This window comes from Electrona antarctica (genome assembly GCF_951216825.1).
Source record: "Electrona antarctica genome assembly, chromosome: 6".
Classification (NCBI taxonomy): Eukaryota; Metazoa; Chordata; class Actinopteri; order Myctophiformes; family Myctophidae; genus Electrona; species Electrona antarctica.
The window spans coordinates 35860920-35880330 of NC_136811.1; the positions used below are offsets into that span (position 1 = coordinate 35860920).

General features: G+C 40.6%; 2 protein-coding genes across 3 annotated transcripts; one reads left to right on the top strand and one right to left on the bottom strand.

Moving 5' to 3' along the window:
* Positions 1 to 1290: 1290 nt before the first annotated feature.
* ankmy2a (ankyrin repeat and MYND domain containing 2a) lies at positions 1291 to 11731 on the bottom strand. Of its 2 annotated transcripts, none has more exons than XM_079503965.1 (10): positions 11281 to 11731; positions 10242 to 10306; positions 9607 to 9745; positions 9418 to 9516; positions 8681 to 8841; positions 4470 to 4684; positions 3963 to 4098; positions 3713 to 3841; positions 3300 to 3423; positions 1291 to 2376 (listed from the first exon to the last, which is right to left on the bottom strand). In XM_079503965.1, the coding sequence occupies exons 1-10, from the start codon at positions 11345 to 11347 to the stop codon at positions 2237 to 2239; spliced, it is 1275 nt and encodes a 424-aa protein (XP_079360091.1). In that variant the 5' UTR covers positions 11348 to 11731; the 3' UTR covers positions 1291 to 2236. The 2 variants fall into 2 exon arrangements, with proteins under 2 accessions (XP_079360091.1, XP_079360090.1); XM_079503964.1 differs by having other exon boundaries at positions 1291 to 2379; positions 11281 to 11726.
* A 598-nt stretch (positions 11732 to 12329) lies between these two features.
* tspan13a (tetraspanin 13a) lies at positions 12330 to 15348 on the top strand. Its single transcript, XM_079502663.1, has 6 exons — positions 12330 to 12554; positions 12953 to 13120; positions 13586 to 13666; positions 14729 to 14842; positions 14953 to 15069; positions 15243 to 15348. Exons 1-6 carry the CDS (start codon positions 12492 to 12494, stop codon positions 15315 to 15317), a joined length of 618 nt encoding a protein of 205 aa, XP_079358789.1. The 5' UTR covers positions 12330 to 12491; the 3' UTR covers positions 15318 to 15348.
* The last annotated feature ends 4063 nt before the right edge of the window (positions 15349 to 19411 follow it).

Here is a 19411-nt window from a genome sequence, read left to right on the forward strand (position 1 = left end):
AATACCTACAATATGATGAAATACAATATGATTTGATTGTTTTGTATTATTTTTGGAAAAGGCTATATTGACTGAATATGGGCAACTCAAAAGCAGCGCAATAACTTTTGGCAGTAGTTAGCCATTAAGCCATGAATTCTGGTGAAAGTATGCCCCCTTGTGGATATATATTATAGTTGATTTATGGGTCAGTCTCAGCTAACCTGACTCCGCCAGTTGGGGCACTGGGTTCCCCTCCTCTAGCCTGGCTAATAAACCAGATGGTTTATTAACCAGGCTACCCCTCCTCCAGCAGGAGGGGGGAACCCAGTGTACTCTCTGCTGCCCCATCTGGCGGAGTCAGGTTAAGTCTCAGCTGCTGCTTGACTGAACTTTACATTCAGTGAAAGTCAAGGCAGTGTATTGGTAAATCAAATCAATCAAGCACAGTCATGTCATTGATTCAAACCTGACATGAACAGGACCAAATGGAAACAAGACCGCAAGGACTTTTTTGGTGCTATCCTTTTAGACCAAGTGTTGACTGTACTCTGCGCCCTTTACATTTCTGTCTAATAAAGGATTCAATCAATCAACCAAAGCCCAAAAACTTAGCCTACTATTAAAATCATCTCTCTCCACTGCTCTTCAACAAAATTGTAATGTAGACTACTGTAAACTAACCACATTGGTCAAGGTCTGATCTTTAGAACTTCTTTAGGGCCTTCCAGATATTTGGAGAGCATCATTGTGTCCTCGCCTACTCGCCTAGCTTGTGACCTTTGGCAGATGGGTATTTCAGTGTCAGTGGACCACCTCCAATGTGTCAAGTGATTACAAATTCAAGTCTTGATGCATTCATTTCCAACTTAGGGATAGTTTTCTATATTTGTAGAGCTTGGTGCAACTGTCCAAGACCACTGGCAGTGAGTGCACAAAGTAAATTCTGGATGATTGGAATAAAATGTCTTTCTTCTGGCTGACTTGACTAGCTGCTTGAATAATCTAGTAAAACGATAAATTGGCATACAGAAAGCTACATGTGAAACAATGCTCAAATTTTCATTGGTATTGAATTTCAGATGACTGTTGCCTAAGAAAATATGTCAGCAAGCAAGTTACTGTACCTGAAAGAATGTCACTGGATGAGACCCTGAACATCACTATTTTTGTGGGGACTGCATATGAAAGTGAGTATCATTGCTAAATTGCTATGCATTGATCAATGGCCAATATACGGTGCACCATCTAAATAAACAAATACAATAAAACTAGAAAAGATGAAATAAGTCCAATTTGAGTGCAACAGTATTAACTATTACTCCAACAGATCTTGGTCTTTATTTAATAGTACAGACTACTGAAACCACAAGTTCTGTAACATACCTGGAAACTTCAACCTAAATACAATCTAAGGTGAAGGGTTGGTTTCTCCACCTTTTATTGAGAAGATCAGAATGATGAAGGCCACATGCCGGAACGTGTTGGGTCTGATCTTACAAATTAAGTTGTGTGGTACTAAGTGTGGTGGAAATCATTGAAAACAATTTCCTGCACAATAACTCATTCCATGAATCTTGCAACTGGGGTGTGCCAAGTTGTGCCAGAACTCATCCTCAGCTATTGGTAATTTTACCTCAAATATTCTCTGCCCATTCACGCCAGGCCCTTTCAGTCATTCACATTCTGTGACAAGGTTGCTGTCATAAGATAAAATAAAAGTATTGATAATTCTATGGCAAAACAAACCTATACAGTATATAATATACACCTACCCAAACAGCTTCTTTACGAACTACTACACAATGAATGGTTGGGTTTCTTAAGGCAGAATTACACTTCAAGGATGTGAAGAAGTAAATATTACTATAATTAATCAGAACACACGTCCCCTGAACTTCTTCCAAATACATACACACAATTATACATACACACAATTGGTCTACAGATCTTTCACGTACAAAAACAAACATATATATATTAATGAAATATATATACAATATATATATGTATATATATTAAAAAAATACAAGTTGACACATGGTTCAAACCCTTAAATCTGTGCATTAGTGTTTTTGTTTCATTTTACTTTGGTGGCAATGTCAGGACTTTCCCACTGGACTATTCCAGGAGTGTGTGGGTTCTTTTTCCTTACCCATTATACTGTGTCACAGTGAGGATTTTAGTCTCATGGACAGTTGGCCTTTATAAGACTTTGAAGGAACGAAAGTTGAGAATTGGCCAGTGTTGTTTTCTTTTATGCGTTGTCGGATGCTGGGATTGCAGCAGGGCTGTGGGTCTCCTCTGCTGGGGGCTGGAGGTCCCAGGAGTCCTTGATTTGGGGATCCACCGATAAGTTCTGGATGGATTCTGTGGCCAATTGCACCGCTTGGCTTTCTTCTGAACGAACAAATGAGTGAATAAACATACAAATAAATGAACAGAACAGAACCCTCTATTATTCACATGACATAAGTAGGTTTTACAGGGGATCAAAACCTTTGACACTGATGCAGAAGAACTTGACAATGACAAAATAAATTAAAATCTGATCAAATGTTTACATTTAAGCCAATTAAGTACAGACCGTGAAACAGACAAATATCATATTTGGCAATTTTCACGATCAAGTCTGTAAAATCAAATTAACATGGATGGTTGCGACCAAAGGTCGCAGTTAACTATGGAATCGTGCATTTCCCGCCAGTGCGTGTATTGGTCAGGCACATGACATCACGTGACATCAGGAATGGAGCACGTGACATCATCAGGGATGGAGATCCCTGATGTCATCAATATTAAGCCCATATATGGAGATACCTGATGTCATCAATATTGGCCAGCAACTCTACATCTGACCTCAAACCCTTAGATCTCCATATATGGTAGCAGACCTGTTCTGACATTCCATGTTGATCCTTCCCCATCATCCTTCCTCTTCGATGTCTCCCTTTTGACCGATACCTGTCCATTGAAACTCTAGACGGGCCTGCCCCAAAGTTATTAGTGCAGCTGCGCCCGGCAGCCAGCGAAAACTAGAGTTCTCAACAGGCCCAAAAATTAAGATCTTACCCCCCCCCCCCCATGCAAAAGCGCCAGCACTCGCCCAGCAGTCTGCCGTCACCCAGGCGGATGCGTGCATGCAACCTCGCCCTTTAGGGTGAGGTCGCTTCTCGCCCTCAGGGCGTCTTACTGGTAAATATACAAAATAATACATTTAGATGAGGTTCAATGATTATCCGAACATGAATAACTACCAACTAACCAGTTATGCTCAGCTTTTGTCTGTCAACTATAAAGGTGACAAAGACCTAAAATACCTTGCTGTTCTCTGAGATTTGCCGATTCTGCCTCTTGCTTCAGTCTCTGCTCCAGGAGCGCCTTGCAGACCTTCTTATGGGTGAACCAGTGCATTTTCTGGCAAGATGGGTCACAGTAGATCACCTGAGAGTGGAGACAAACAAAACGAGCGTTAGTTACATGCAGCACGTGTTGTGAGCTTATATCTTTGCTGCGCCAGGAAAGATTCTTGGCTACAAGTAAAGACTGTGTGGGATTCTGTTCGTTTTTCAAATTTCTAATTCAGAAAAAGGGTGTCCAATGTGTGCATTCCATGGAGTGCTCCAATAGCGTTTTGCCTCTCTGGCGTTTGTTGCCGCCATACAGAAATATGCTAAATGTATGAGAGCAGAGATAGCATTGCTACAGTGAGTAGTACGTGTTTGAGACATACCATTTTACAGACAGAGCACCTCTTCTCAGCCCCCTTTTCACCACATGTAGTGCAGAACTCTGAGTCCATGAAGCCCACCTGGCCTGTGATAGCCTGGGTCAGGACTGAGATAGCTGTGGGGTCATTGCCCTGCAAGGAGAGAAAAATCAGCTGTGTCTTAACCAGTAGCAACACCTGTGTGTCTCAGAAGAATAAATCTAGGACCCAAATGGTAATTGAATTCATAATCACAAAAAATAAATAAACTCACAATCTCCACAGGGGCAATACTCCGCACCAGCTGCTGCAGTAGAGTGGCATCAGAGTAGGGGAATTTGCGGATGCACTCTCTGACAAACTTCTCCTGGAACACTGGAAAGCCGTCAATCTCCCGGCCCTTCAACAAACTGTGACATAAGAAATAAGAAGGCTGCATTTTAGAATGATCTTGTGTTGTGTTGTTAGAACAAAATAATAATTACAATTAACCGTGTAGAAGGGTGGCTCAGAGTGGAAGGTTCCCTGTTCGATCTCCTGAATCTCACACTGAAGCCCCAACTGCTCCCAATGAGCAGGCTGGTGCCTTCATTGCCTTGCATGGTTTCCTCCACCATTGGTGTGTGAATGTGTGTGCGAATGGATAAATGCAATGCAAAGCGCTTAGGATAAAAGGCGCTATATAAATGTACTACTAGTCTATTCACCATTTAGAAGTTAATGTGATAACGAATACACAAGAATACAACAGTGTTCCGTGTCAAACACACACATGTTCTACCTCTTAATGAGGCCATCCAGCTTGTCTTCACGGTCCTTGAGGAAGGAGGAGCATTTTCCCAGCACGCAGCTGATGACGTGCATCTTCAAGGCCAGCACCTCATTCATGTCCTGCTGTTTGACACACTTCTCACAGATGAGCTCCATCACTCGCCGACACTTCTCCAGAGCCTCAATCTCTGCCAGCACTGGGTTCTCCTTCACTAGCAACACCATCTAGGTTGGAGAAGGAGAGATCAGAGCCAAATAACAGTAAATGCTATACAGATATATATTGAATATTTTAAAAATATTTGCGACCAAAGGTCACATTTACCCATGGAATCGTGCATTTCCTGTCAGTGTGTTGGTCGGGCACGTGACATCACGTGCCATGATCAGTCATGGAGCACGTGACATCATTTGACATCGGGAATGGAGATACCTGATGTCATTAATATTAAGCCCATATATGGAGATCCCTAATGTCATCAATATTGGCCAGCAACTCTACATCTGACCACAAACCCTTTTACCCTTCAGGCAAAAATGTGTACATTTATTGAGAAAATAATTTCACAGTAGCTAGAAGATAGGGCAAGCATGTATATATATATATATATATATATATATATATCGTCAGGGTGGCTAATGCTAAAATAACAAACAAAACCCCCCCAACCCTACCTAGAAAAGAAACAATCCTAAACTACACCAAAAAGAAAATTACAATCTAGGCTCCCTGACTAAACAGAAACAATGGGCCAAAACTGGGGCAACAAAAGAAAATAGCAGCACACCCTTACCATACAGCTTCCCTTCTTTTGACACAGGAAAGGGGTTTGGGATACTTTGACAGCGGTTTGCGTACAATGATTACTAGGTTGGTCTGTTCTTTTAACACACAGTAAATAAAGAAACGTCAAACTAAGCAGGTAAGGCACACAGCCTACAGACACTACCCTAGCTACAGACTAGGTTCAGCAGAACAGGTAACAGATGGCAAGACTGATGAGGAGCTTCTCCCAGGCTTTTATACTGGTGGCTGGTTGATTGAAAATTGAGGCCCATGTGTCTCCATATATGGAGCTGACCTGTTCCGACATTCCATATGTTGATCCTTCCCCATCCATCCTTCCTTCCTCTTCGATGTCTCCCTTTTGACTGATACCTGGCCATTTAAACTCTAGACAAGCCTGCCCCAAAGTTATTAGTGCAGCCGGAAAACTAGAGTTCTCAACAGGCCCGAAAATTAAGATCTGATCCCATGCCAAAGCACCAGCGCTCACCCAGCAGTCTGCTGTCACCCAGGCAGATATGTTGATTTGATCCCCCATTCCAAAGCACCAGCACTCGCCCAGCAATCTGCTGTCACCCAGGCGGATGCGAGGTGCACGCTTGCACCTCACCCTTTAGGGCCAGGTCGCTTCTCGCCCTCAGGCGTAATGAAGTGTGTGTGTGTGCGCGCGCGTGTGTGTGTGTACTATAGCTCTGTCTGCGTACCCAGAATCTTTCCAAATTTGCACTATACCTCAGTACCTCATCATGAAGTTAAATATAACTCAGACAATAAGAAAAAAGAGGGCCCACAGCCCTCCTATGAGACACATTTCTGTGTCTCATAGGAGGGCTGTGGGCAGTTCAGAAACCCGTCCATCGATGGATGGGGAATCCAAGCTAATAGAAACTGCAGGCTTTCTAGTCCTGAAAAGTTGCAATGTGAAAATGGAAGCCATCATTCTCACGATAATACAAATCTAAACATTTTTGTAAAAAAAGATCTGCCTAACGATGTCACTGGTGGACGGGTTTCTGAACTGCCCACAGCACTGTTATGAGACACAGACTGAGTAGAAAAGAATTGTGCCATTTTATCATGATTATTAGTGAGGACCTATTATATGAAGATTGGTTGAAAAGTGGTGAAGTGGTCCTTTAAGTTGGCCTACTGGAAAATTGTACAAAACATTTGGCACTGATCGAGGGTACAGGCTTGGCTTTAGTTCCGACATACTATTGGTCCGACTGTCATTAGACCGACAACCTACCTCAAACCCTAACCTAACCATAACCGCAAGCACAGGAGCAGCGCATGTTCGACTGCATGTCCGACCGTTGTTTCCGCATGTCGGATCTGCATGTGCATCCTACTGATCGATCGGTCTAGCAGTTTGCGAGAATAGCTCCAGACAGACACACACACACACACACACACACACACCTCCTTCTAGAAGGCTAGCCTCCTACAGAGCCATGCTGTAAAAACGTCAATATCGGTAGAGGGCTCAAATCCACAGGTTCATGTACTTTTTATTTGCATTGCTTCATATAAGAACTGTGTTTGAAACATAAACAAATCATCCAGGCCGCTGCACTCATATGGATATGAAGAATCAGAATCAGAGAAAACGCTATTGTTACTGCTACTGAATTAGTTACATTTTCGTTAGAAACAGACTGTATCATATATGAGTGACTGATGGTCGCAAACGATACAGAGACACATCCATGACAATAACACCGAGAGTCCGAGACAGCTTGCTTATATGAAACGATTTTAAGATGATCCCATGTTATTCTCCATACTAGAGAAATTACTTCCGTGAACCAGGGGAATCGAGGGGACGAGTAGTGACATCAGCACTTCGGCGCTCTACACTATGATATACTGTTTATTAGCTGGAGGTTATATCAGGTTCTCTAGTGAATGCAGATAAACGTGTTTGGCGACTATTGCGAGTAGGGGATTCTTGCAGATCCGGAGACTGCAAAGTCCTAGCGTCACTCCGTTTTCCCCTGGGTCACAGAAGTTCTTTTCTCTGTTGAAAATACCATAGGGTCATCGTGTGACGTGTCATATATGAAGATTATGAACTGTGTTCCAAAAATAAACAAATCTGATCCGTACAATGTAACCACCTTGGCACCACCTGTCCAACCCCTTAGCGTTAGATTATGACAAATTCTTCATTTTGTTTTACAAGTAGCTTCAGTTAATTACTTTTAATAAATTGCACTATATCTATTAATTACATTATATATTGGTATCATACAACTACATATTTGTAGTAGTTTACATGCCTATATTTCTTTATTGTAAAAACTTGTATTGTAATTGCAGACGGTTTGCTTAAAAATATAAATAAAATAAATATATCGATGTCAGATTACATCTTTGTCAGATAACCTGATGAAGATGCCATGCTAATATTTAGCGGGTGGATGCAGAGCAATAGAAGGAAGCGATTAAGTATCAAAAGGTATGAGGAAGAAAAGGAGAAACATCGTCACGGGGCAGCCCCTATTATAGAGTATCAAAGTCCTGGCGTCACTCTGTTTTTCCCCTGGCTCACGGAAGTTTTTTCTGTTGAAAATACCATAGGGTCATTTTAAGCCTAGCATTGTGTGACGTGTCACATACTATGATGAAGAATAAGATTATGAACCGTGTTCCAAAAATAAACAAATCTCACTTGTACAATGTAACCACCTTGACGTGGTCCCTGACCATGCATTTAGTAATGTAGCAAAGTGAAGATTTTGTTTTTTCTTAAACGGAACAGTGCACTAAACCTTGCACTGTTCCGTGGAAGTACGTCAATGTTGTCAGTTACTGGGAAGTCTGAGGTTAAGAAACTCCACAGAAAAGGGAGTTCATTATTAGGAAATGTGCCCATATAATCATGTCAGCTCTATCAGTACTGTATATCTGACAACCTGAGTTTAATGGAATGTTGTATAAAGTAAGACAATGGAATAAGGGTAACTGTGGGATAGGAATAATTAGTGGTTCTTAAAAAAAGAAGAAGAAATTGTCTCTGGATATTTCAGTTAAATAATGCCTAGGCTTGATATAATTAGTTTTGCACGTGGTACCGCACAGATAAGAATGAAATCAAGCCCTTAACAATCATGACCTTTTTATTAGCTATTAATTCCACACCTAATCCGACAACACACACACACCATTATGTCAACATCTGGTTCCGGTCGTGGTATTTTGGATCTTCAAAATAAGGGTTGAAAGGGGGAAAACCGTGGCAACACAGGATTAATTCATAAATTAAGGCGGCGGGGATTGTGCTAAACATGCAGGACATGTTTGTGTGCCAGTGAGCGAGTGACACAATACACAACTATTATTTATTGCGCTGCGGATATTTCTTGTGCGCAAACCATTCCGTAGAAGTGTGCGACAGCTGCATGCAGCTTTAGATGGGACATTGGTCTTACCTTGACAGGGCTGAGGTTGGTGTTCATGATGATCTTGTGGAGGGGCCCAGCCAGCTTGGGAGGCAGCTTGGGCTCTTTCTCCAGCCCTTGGGGCTTGGTGTAATAGTCTAGTTTTGCCCGAGAGAAGAAGTTGTTGATCACAGTAACACAGTCGTGCTGCCCTGAAGAGAGAGAAGACATAAAGACATGCATAAAACTAGGTGCAAAAAAGAATGAGAAAGGGCATATTCTCTTAATTTTTTTAAACCCTTATATCTCAGATTATTTCCCCAGATTAAGGTTTTTGATAATAACGGAGATGTTCACGGCTCATAATTAAACAAAAGACAACAATCTCTCTGTGCACCAATACGGTCAGGAACATTACCATTGGATACTGGCAGCTTTAATGCCACTTCAGAGGAAGAGAGATACCGTTTGTCTCTGTGAACTTGAAAATGAGGTTCACTTTTTGTTTTAAATATGATGACATAGAGACATTTGTTATTTGTAGTAATTCCTTGAGTTAGAGGATTATGCGAAAATTGAGATATGTTTATTTTGTTAAAGGAGCTTTTGTTGTGGCAGATTTGATTTGTCAAGCTTGGGTTAGAAGACATAACACTGTATAATTCTGGGCTGTGATTGAATGTATTATACTGTACATGCCGTAAACGTAAAATGGTGTCTTATAGGTATAATGAGGGTTGGGCACTTTGTGTGCAGGACCTGTAAATAAAATAATCAATCAATCATACCTACAAAAGCAGCCATCTGAGCAGCAGTCCTCCCAACCGAGTTCACCACGTCAGTCTCTGCCCCCGCATCCAACATCATCCATGTGATGTCAGTTTTCCCTGAAGGCACAGAAAGGCAGGGAAGTTACAACACACACCCCCCAATCTATACACTTTCTTATTTGAGGTGACGGCATCTGAACACAGTACCTGATAGGCCAGCGAACATCAGCGCTGTGTATCCATGCTCGTGTTCATTACAGTTCACATCAGCTCCATGTTGCAGGAGCAGTTTACACATGTCTGCCTTTCCCTTATAGGCAGCATGCATGAGAGGCGTCATTCCATACTGCGGAGGAGACCAAATAGCTGTCAATAAACTGTGAACGTTCAATACACAGGCTCACAAGTAGACGTTACAGAATGTATTATGCTTAAATGGAACTTATGGAAAATTGGAACACGCAAACAAAGTAAATGCTGAGAAATGTTCAAATGTCAGACTAGTGAAAGAATAAACACATTTACATGGTTCAGTTAACACCTGATTTTGACAGGCATTAGACTAACAAAGACCCAACACAAAAGGACCTCCTCTAAAGCCCTTCAGTCTCTTACTACTGCTACTTACTCCCTTTTTGTCACACAAAGCTGCTGCTGCTTGAAGTTGTTATCATCATTATAAAAACATTGCAACATCACCACCAGACTGCATTAAATGCACACAAAAATAAGAATCAGACAGACGGGCTACCAAAGTGTGGGCAATACTATGGAGGAGGTGACAAGATGACATTGAGCAAACTTTCTGTAGCCTAAATGTCTATAAATCTAGAACCTTTTACCTCATCCAAGCAGTTGACTCTGACATCTTTACAGCCCAGGAGTCTTGAGGCCTCTTGAACATTCCCTGAGACAAACAATATATATTGTTGCATCATGCTAACCGCAATTTGCAACTCTAGATTTTTTTTTAATGGGATATGAATCTAGAGTTGCAATACCCTCCATTCATCTAATTTGCTTTTGCGATCTGCTTGTATTAAACGACGTTAAACTCACCAACATTGCAGCTCTGGGCCAAGCTTGAATTATCCTCTTTCAATCTGCTTTTGTTTCATAAAAATCCACCGTAGACATGTTATGAGCTACTTTCTGTCAAGAAAGTCTGTGCAGGTGATTATTTTTCTAAGTGTTGGAGTTTGGAAGCACTCGTCGAAGTCACTGAACGTCCCTGCGTACCACCTGTTTGCGCGACCCTTTAATTAAAACGAGTGCTTCCAAACTCCAACACTTCACCTGTCAATTTATTGACATAAAGTAGCTCATAACATGTCTACGGTGGGTTTTTATGAAACAAACGCTTGGCAGATTGAAAGAGGATAATTCAAGTTTTCTATACAGCTGCAATGTTGGCGAGTTTAACGTCGTTTAATACAAGCAGATCGCAAAAGCATTTGGATGAGTAGGGAGTCAATAGAGGGTATTGCAACTCTAGATTCATCCCATTATAAAATAAAATCTAGAGTTGCAAATTGCGGCTAGCATCATGCATACATTCATGATTGACAGCAATCTGACAGTGGTACATGCTTACCAAAGGAGTGAAGTTAATTAACTTAACTATATTGAAATATTCACAGATGGGTTGTTCAACATTGGCTTTTAGCTAGCCATGGATCAAGACTATCATAGATGTGTTTGATCTATTTTGACATGTCTACTAGTACTAGCCCCATATGGAACCACAAAATACGTCTATGATAGTCTTGATCCAAGGCTAGGGGGTGGGGGCACTGGGGGGTCACAGACTCACAGATGGATGGGGCTAGCGAGTTTCTTATTAGATCTTAGTAGCTACTAGCATTAGCAAAAGAGGCTTACCTGCAGTAATGACCTGAAACAATTCCTTTTCGGAGACGGATAAGTCTCCCTTCTTTGGAGCAGACATTGTGGATATAACTCTACGTGCAGCCTAGGAGACTATGACAGCGCGAAAGAAAATAAGCACTCCAAATTAATTGTTAAATGTGTTTTGTTGTGTACTGTGATAGGGAGAAGCTCATGTTAGAAGCACACTCACAGCAGGCAGGCACTCGTTCGGTCTGTACCATCATTTAAGGGGTGAGGGTAACATACTTATTCCAGTGACTTCAAACATCTCGGTCATCAACCATATGACTCATCTTGCAATGTTAAGAATTCAAATGATGGTTATATAGATATGATATATTCTTAAATAATACAGTTAAGCACTATTTCAAACTTCAGTGCACATAATAGCCCTCCCCCCTCTCATTTTAAGTTTAGTTCGTTCCACGGAAGTCTAGAAAGTTCAGTTGATTCGACCGGGATCAATTCTCTTTGAAGTTTGCTGATCCGGCCTGGACTTGGGGCGGATACGAAAACGATGCTTGAACGTATACGTATGTATTGTATGTGTGCGTGCGTGTGCGTGTGTGTGCGCGTGTGCGTGTGTGCGTGCGTGCGTGTGTGTGTGCGTGCGTGTGTGCGTGTGTGTGTGTGTGTGTGTGTGTGTGTGTGTGTGTGTGTGTCTGCAAATGACCGGATACGGTAAAGTCGGGCTCTTGACCGGATCAGAGCACCGAGTAGTTTAAACCCCCCCTGGGCTCTATGCTATGGGCTTTTCCACAGCCCCCACTGCATGTGCACTTAATGTGCAGTCCCGTCCCATATATGACATGATGTAGACTGCAGTTTATATAATTAAATAGTTGTTAAGTTGTATTTATATTAGGCTGGCCGAGATCTAGAGTAGATTGGTGTTCCCAAAAATTAAAATAATAATAATAATAATAATTATTATTATTATTATTATTATTAATATTTCCATTTGGATCCCTGCTTGGCCCCGGACCAAACGTTGAGAAACAGTGTACTGAGACGTAAGCGACACTTCGAGGTAACTGTCCAATCAGCATGCAACATCGCCTCTGGGCAATGCCCCATGGATTACACCTGTTGCGCACAATGTGCACTCTGTCTGATGTGTGTGTCAGTGTGTGCACAGTGCATCTAGCAGCTGGAGAAAAAGAGGCTTCCTTCCCACTAGTTCCCAATCCCAACGAGCGACTATGGTTTGTGGTGGATACACTTGCACCAGGACTTCTCTGTGTGCTCTCAACATATTATATGTTGTAAGTAAACTATCCATTGTGTGGCATTGTTGATTGTTTTATCATCTGAAATGTAAGCGGGTGAAACAAGGGGGAGAAAACGAACAAAATAACTGATGTTCTTCTGTTCGATCAGTTTGGAACAGAGTGTGGTATCGTATGACGCAGACGTAGCATATGTGATCAGGATGCTCCGGACCGGGGGTGATTGAATATGTCGGGTGTGGATTTTGTAGTTTTAAGTTGATCAAATATAACCTGCTGCAAGGTAAATGTTTCAGACTGCGTGTACGTGCCTGCTGTAAGCGGCGCCTGTAAGCCATATGGTGTATTGACATAAATTGTCGCGTGAGTGTTCTTAACAACTTAAAAGTATTTTTAATCAGCTTTCTTTCATCGTCCACATTGTTTTGTCTCAGATGGTGAGCCTGATGCTGATTGGAGTGGCAGCGTGGGGGAAATGGTTCGGTATGGTCTCCAGCATTAGGGTGGTGGCAGGGATTCTTGGAGTGGGCACCTTCCTGTTTTTGGTCGCCTTTGTGGGCCTCTGTGGTGCTCTGAATCACCACCAAGTCCTGCTCTTTTTTGTATCCTGCATCATGTTTGTCCAGGTTGTTTGTGTAGGAGCACATTAAGCACAATAAGCAGAAAGTTAATATGTATTCTTTATTATTATTATTTAGCAAGAGACTACTCTTGTATAGTAGTTTTAAAGAACACTTTGTGCCAGCACAGTTCACTTAGGTCTGTTAACTAAAATGATTTGCTTAAGTTATTCACATGTACCACTAATGTAACTAGGGAATAGGTCAGGTTTTAGGAAGTTTGAATTGCAGTTGTTGTATTATATAGGGCTTAATTGCCTTGTCCTTGGAATACAAAAATAAATAGATACTTCTCTCCTTAGCTTGTTTGGTATGCGCCTATTTGTTATTCTGTGTTGCATCATATAGGATGTAACACAGTACAACAGGAATCTTGATAGTTGATAGGGTACTATAATGACACTCACCTTCTGACCCTATTGTTTTATTGTCCTTAAATTAGCCTAGTACATGGTTATCCTGTTCATGGTGTTTGTAGTGCAGTTTTCTGTGTCCTGCGCTTGTCTGACTCTCAATAAAGAACAACAGGTACGTATGTATTCTCAATTAATGTATGAATTTCAAATAAATACTGTCTTTAGTGTCTTCCACTAATGTATTGGTACCCTTCCAAGTTCCAGGGGGGTGTTTGGATACACTGATTTAGATATTTGTTCACAGGTGGGCTGTGAATATTTGGCTGTTAGTTCGGATTTTTGGAGAAAATACTTGCCCATAATATAGTGGTTGCAAAGGTATTCCCTGAGTCCCGTGGTGGAAGTGCTGGTCTGGTTTTGGTGAATATTAAGTAGTTCCGGTCATTTGGTGGGGATCTAGGGGCCATGCATGAAAAATAAATAAATCCACAAAACTAGCATAATTTGTTGTATGGCTCAACAGGTCAGTTTGTCACCCCCTTCACATTCAGATCTTTTGTAGCCAGATGTAATTTCCTGGGGTCTAGTAGGACTATAGTAAATAATTAAAAAAAAAAAAATTGCTATAACATTTTGTAAAAAAATATATATATATATATATATATATACATTTAGCCCCATTCGAATGCCCCCACCCCCCTGTCAAAAATAGCTAAAATCGCTAAAACGAAAGAAAGCAGCAAATGGGGGGAAAAAAAGAACACTCATCTTATACTTTCTCTAATAACAACCTAAAACATGAACCTTGGTTGAAAAAAAACTAAAGTTGTCCTTTAAGTCCAAAAATCTGAACTAACCCTTTAAATACATTTTGTTTCTGACCTACAGTAAGTTATTTGGTTAAACCCAGATGTGTATAGTCTACACACCCATCTACATAAACTGAAAAAGTTTGGGATATTGAAAAAAGAAAAAATCTAATCATGTTTTCTTTCCATGCTTTGTTTTGCACTTAAGACATTTGCTACTTGGCAGATTTGTCTTCATCCTGAACTGTTGTGAAAATCAGAACAAAATCAAAAGCAGACAAAAAAAGCTGAGCCTAACTCTAACTCTCTCACAATTAGAATGATAGGATTCAGGTTAAAGACATTTGTGAAGTAGCCCTTTTTAAATGAGTGCTTATGTTTTTAATTATTTGGTCTTTCCTCTTTGATTTTTGTTCACCCGATAGGACCTCCTCCTGGAGGCTGGATGGAACAGATCATTGAGCACCCAGGGAGATGTGGAGAAGACACTTAACTGCTGTGGCTTTACTCATGTGGACCATAATGGCACATGTGCTGCTGTAAGTTTCCAATTGATAATTTCTTTGTGTCGTCGTCATCAGCAACTTAATCTCAAGTAACACATAGAAGCTTACAATGGCTGAATTTGTAACTTCATTTCCTTCTGTAGACTTGTTTCCACGAGAGTGTTGTCTCTTGTGCCACCTGTTCAGTAACCATCGAGAAGTATGCTGGGGCGGTTTTACAGTTTGTGGGCGGAGTTGGGCTCTTCTTTAGTTTTACCGAGGTGAGTAAACTGCCATGTTGACAAAGCAAACTGGGTTTTAGTGCTCATGTAAGCTGTTGATCAAAAAGGTGTCAATTAGAATTATCAGTTTATCTTTCTTTTTTTTGGCTAGTAGTTATACAGAGATATTTCCATAACTTCCTAACATAAGGATTCTCTACACATTGTTTCAGATCCTGGGAGTTTGGCTAACTCACAGATACAGAAATATGAAGGATCCTCGTTCGAATCCTGAGGCCTTTCTGTGACATCTAAGGTCTTAATAAACCAAATCTTGCATTTCTGTGTAAATCTCTTATGCTGTTAATTGTTTTATCATAGTTTGGGATTGACACAGAATGGCCTCTCTGAAATTGGACAACTACCACTTTAGATCCTAATCTGACTCAAAGTGACAGACGTTGAGAATTGCTGTATGCTAACCCCACACACCTTATGCAAATAGAGTGCAGAGAAGATCATGTTTCAGGATTAGCTCTGGACTCGTTCAAAGCTGTGCTTGCATTTTGTAACCACACAGTGGTGTCTGTTGTCTAAAAGACAGAAATGCAAACCCAGCTTCCACAGCATTTTGACAACATTGAACTACACCATAATATCTTGTAAACGAGAGTTAAATTAACTCAGGGTTTTACCGTGTAGAGTTCAATGCAGTAATAGACTCAATCACTTAGAAATGCTGTATTTAATAAAAACAAGCAGTAGTTGATTAATTTGGAATGATTGGTTTCCAATCATACAGGATCTTGCATCTTTTTTATTGACTAATGGCTAACAATAGGAAAGGAATCTGATAACTTTCTCTCAACCATGGACTTTCAAGAGCGTACTAGTTTTAGGAGACACCTGACATCTCGAAATTATCAGCTGTAGCTTTATGGATCAGAAGATTCTGAACCATTAGAGAGTAGCTAGTGACACAGGACCCAGTCAGTCGGTGCCAAAGATACATTCCTTTTTACCCAAGCAGGATGGCAACCAGGAAATACACTTTGTTTAAATTCCTGAATAGCTAATGACTCTGATGGTCTGACCTGTTTACCAAGGCATATTCAAGACATTGTTGAGTCTGGAACACTGTTTAAACAAGTTTAATTGGTTAAATGTGTTTAAATCTTTACATTGCTTATTATGCTTTTTATTTAACTGTCCAAAAAATGTCATGTGGCACTTTTTTTTCTTTTTGTAAATATCCCTAATTTAAACATTTAAATCTATCCCAAGTGTTCCTTGCAGTGCCTAATCCGGTTGTGTTTTACATTTATTAACAGTTCCTTAGGACAGGCACAGGGAAGTTCAGTACAATAGAAAAAGGGAATATCTGCACTCTTGTATAAAGTTTGAGTTTCTTTATTTCATGGTTTTGTTGTTCTAAGTACAGTACAATACAAGGTCTGCTAAAAGGATGAAACCAGAAAAGCCTTTCGGCCTGTTTCCATTGGTGTCCTCAATTCATTGAAAATATTATATTATATTATTATTTAGTATCTTGATTATTCCATTTTACATTTAAAGATGTATATACAAATGAATGCTTTCATCATAGTAGCTATCAACATTAGATATCAAACAACCTTAAGGCACTGACCTTTAGTTTTTAGTACTTTAAAACGGTCATAATTTATAAATAATGGTATTACTGCAATTCTAAATAGTGCCACAAGGTGGTGCTTTCCTTTGATTTTGTTGTGATGTACTGTACTAGTGACCTGACTCCGCCAGATGGGGCAGCAGAGTTTTGCTGCCCCATCTGGCGGAGTCAGGTTACTGTACTAGAGTAACTAGACCAAAGTTGAGACTGATGGTTGAGACCCTAGAGTCATGACATGTACACAGTGCTAATCTGGTCTGTGTACAAGAGTATTACTCTCAGAGTAATGAATCGTTCTGGTTATGTAGTCGGTGTTCTGTTCTGCTCATGGAGGCATGGCATTGTATGGTCAATGTTCAATTGTTCTGTAAAATAAAGCACTGCAGAAGTTTTGAAATCTTTCTTTACTAGCCAATCGATGACACCAACCCGCAATATGCAAAAATGTGATAGGCCTAGAGCATGGAAATATACCGGTATATTTTTTTGATCATCAATAGGTGCCTTTTAGAATTAAAATATGTATTTAGGTGTAGTCCTTTTATAATTGGCAACTGTGTGTGTGTCTGTGTGTCGCAGGTTAGACATTTTGAAATTCAGTCAGATTCCAAGCATTTGCCATTTGTTCATGTTAGCATAATGTTTCGTTATTTCGTTTATTTATTCTACTTTAGCCAACATATTTTATCCAGTCATGAACATGAAAGCAGAATCTGGCACAGCTGTAATATTTCAGAAACATCTTTCTGTAACCTTTAAACTACATTGATGAGACACAGAATCGGCATCCTAATAAATATACCGGTACCCATTAAAGGCTACCAATGTATGCTTTATTTAAACTTTGAAATTGCACTATAAATCAAGTGTGAGGTAGGGTCCTGAACGTTTGTGAACCCCTGCTCTAGATTCTAGCCTATAAAGTTACCATGGCACCAAAATCCATCAAGAGACATTTTTGAACTGCTTCAACACCTTTGAATATACTAAGGATTCTGAAAACCCAACAGAGAGGATTTCAGAACATCTGTGATCGACAACCACAAGGCCAGAATTGGCCAAAAAGCTCATGAGTGCTTCCTCAAAGGCCTCAACAGTTTGGCATTGATTTGGAATGAAAAACACAGCCTTATCAGAGTCCATCAATGCTCTCATCCTATCACTGTCCCTAACCTTATCACCACTTTGAACTGTCTCCTCTCTATTAATGGCTTGGATAAGGGAATGCAGGCAGATCTGTACTAAAATTAGAGTAAGACGACACCCAGTTCTTAAACCTCTTTCCTGTGAGTCTAAGGTGGCCTTACACTAGCCGATAATCGGGCATTTTTGACGCTCGGGGGGTGCCCGACTCAATCGGGCACCCCCCGCGCGCGATCGGGATCGGCCCGATCAACATCAAGAATGTTTGATATTTGCTCGGCCCCCGCTCCGATTATCCTGTAGTGTGTGGTGCTGTCAGATTTCAAATGCCCGATTATCGGCTAGTGTAAGGCCACCTTAAGTCATTACTACGACCATTTAATAATAGCTTCAGAACCGTTTGAAATCCTTCTGGTATCTTGTGATACTGCAGCCTCTGTAACAAATAAACCAAATCCGGTGTCTGTGGATTTAATTTCAGTCTAACTGCTAGGATAGGACTTTTGCTGACTTTTGCTTTCTCAAGAGTTTCAATGCAAGCTTGAATATGATGATGTGGGATATGTTGGCCTGGGTTTTGAAGATGATCTATAACACTGTGCAATCTCTCAGCAAGAATCCATGTCAAAATCTCATAGTCACAGTTGAACACTTGCTGTAACAGACCTTTGCAGTAACTGTGGTCAACAGATGCAGAAGAATCAATAATGAATGATTCACTGAAATTAAAAGTGACTGCTTTGGTATTGAGGAGCTTGTTGAAAAATATTTGAAGATAGTCAAGGAGTTGGTGTGAGAAATATTGGTAGAATTTGACAGGCAAGCCATCTGGGTGTGGTTCATCTGAATCACAAAGTGACAGGATGACAGAATTTCTTTCTTTGAAATTCCCTCACCTAAAATGGCATTTAGAATGGGATCTATTTCCTCAAATTTCCCTCTGTTGTGCAGATTATCCAAGAACTTCAGAAGGTCTGTCTTCTTACTTTGCTGTGGTGCAAGGGGAACCCCTTCATTCATTAAGGTTGAACCTACAGTACAGGTATTGGAAAAGCACAATCAGTGTTTCAGGCAAAACAAAATCTGATAGAAACAAGTTGTATTTCATCTTGTACATCGGTACATACATGTTACAATTTGTGCAAACAACAAACATACACAAGCTCAAATGTATTTATTTTTTGATTACCTCCATATTCTGTCTGCTCCTGCAAGACCAATCTATGAGCTGTTCCATCTGACGCATCATGTTTAGCTATGGTAGCAGAAAATGTTGCACCTTGCTTGAGTCTTTTACATTCGGTTTGTTCACTTCTAATGTTTTCACAACTGACAGCTTCAATGCTCAGTCTTGCCTTCAAGCAAGGCCATTCGTCTGCTTTTCTCTTGATGACTCTTCTTGAGAAGCTTTGGATTGTTGCTGAAAGATGTTCGACACTGTTCTCCTCCTCTAATATAGCCTTGTTAAATTGCCACCTACTATCATCTATTTGAATCTTCATTGAAATGGGGGCATGGTCAGAAATATAGTCTTGCCTGCCTGCATGTTGAGGTCTGTCATGAATTCTGCACCCTCTCACCCTGAACAAGACCTCTATCGGGACAAAG

Coding starts and splice junctions, on each gene's coding strand:
- ankmy2a (XM_079503964.1), bottom strand. CDS start 11,347: ATGTCTGCTCCAAAGAAGGGAGACTTATCCGTCTCCGAAAAGGAATTG. Junction 9,746..10,241: donor GAGTCAACTGCTTGGATGAG/GTAAAAGGTTCT, acceptor TCTCCTCCGCAG/TATGGAATGACGCCTCTCAT. Junction 8,842..9,417: donor TCAGATGGCTGCTTTTGTAG/GTATGATTGATT, acceptor CTCTCTCTTCAG/GGCAGCACGACTGTGTTACT.
- tspan13a (XM_079502663.1), top strand. CDS start 12,492: ATGGTTTGTGGTGGATACACTTGCACCAGGACTTCTCTGTGTGCTCTC. Junction 13,121..13,585: donor ACCAAGTCCTGCTCTTTTTT/GTATCCTGCATC, acceptor AAATTAGCCTAG/TACATGGTTATCCTGTTCAT. Junction 15,070..15,242: donor TCTTCTTTAGTTTTACCGAG/GTGAGTAAACTG, acceptor ACATTGTTTCAG/ATCCTGGGAGTTTGGCTAAC.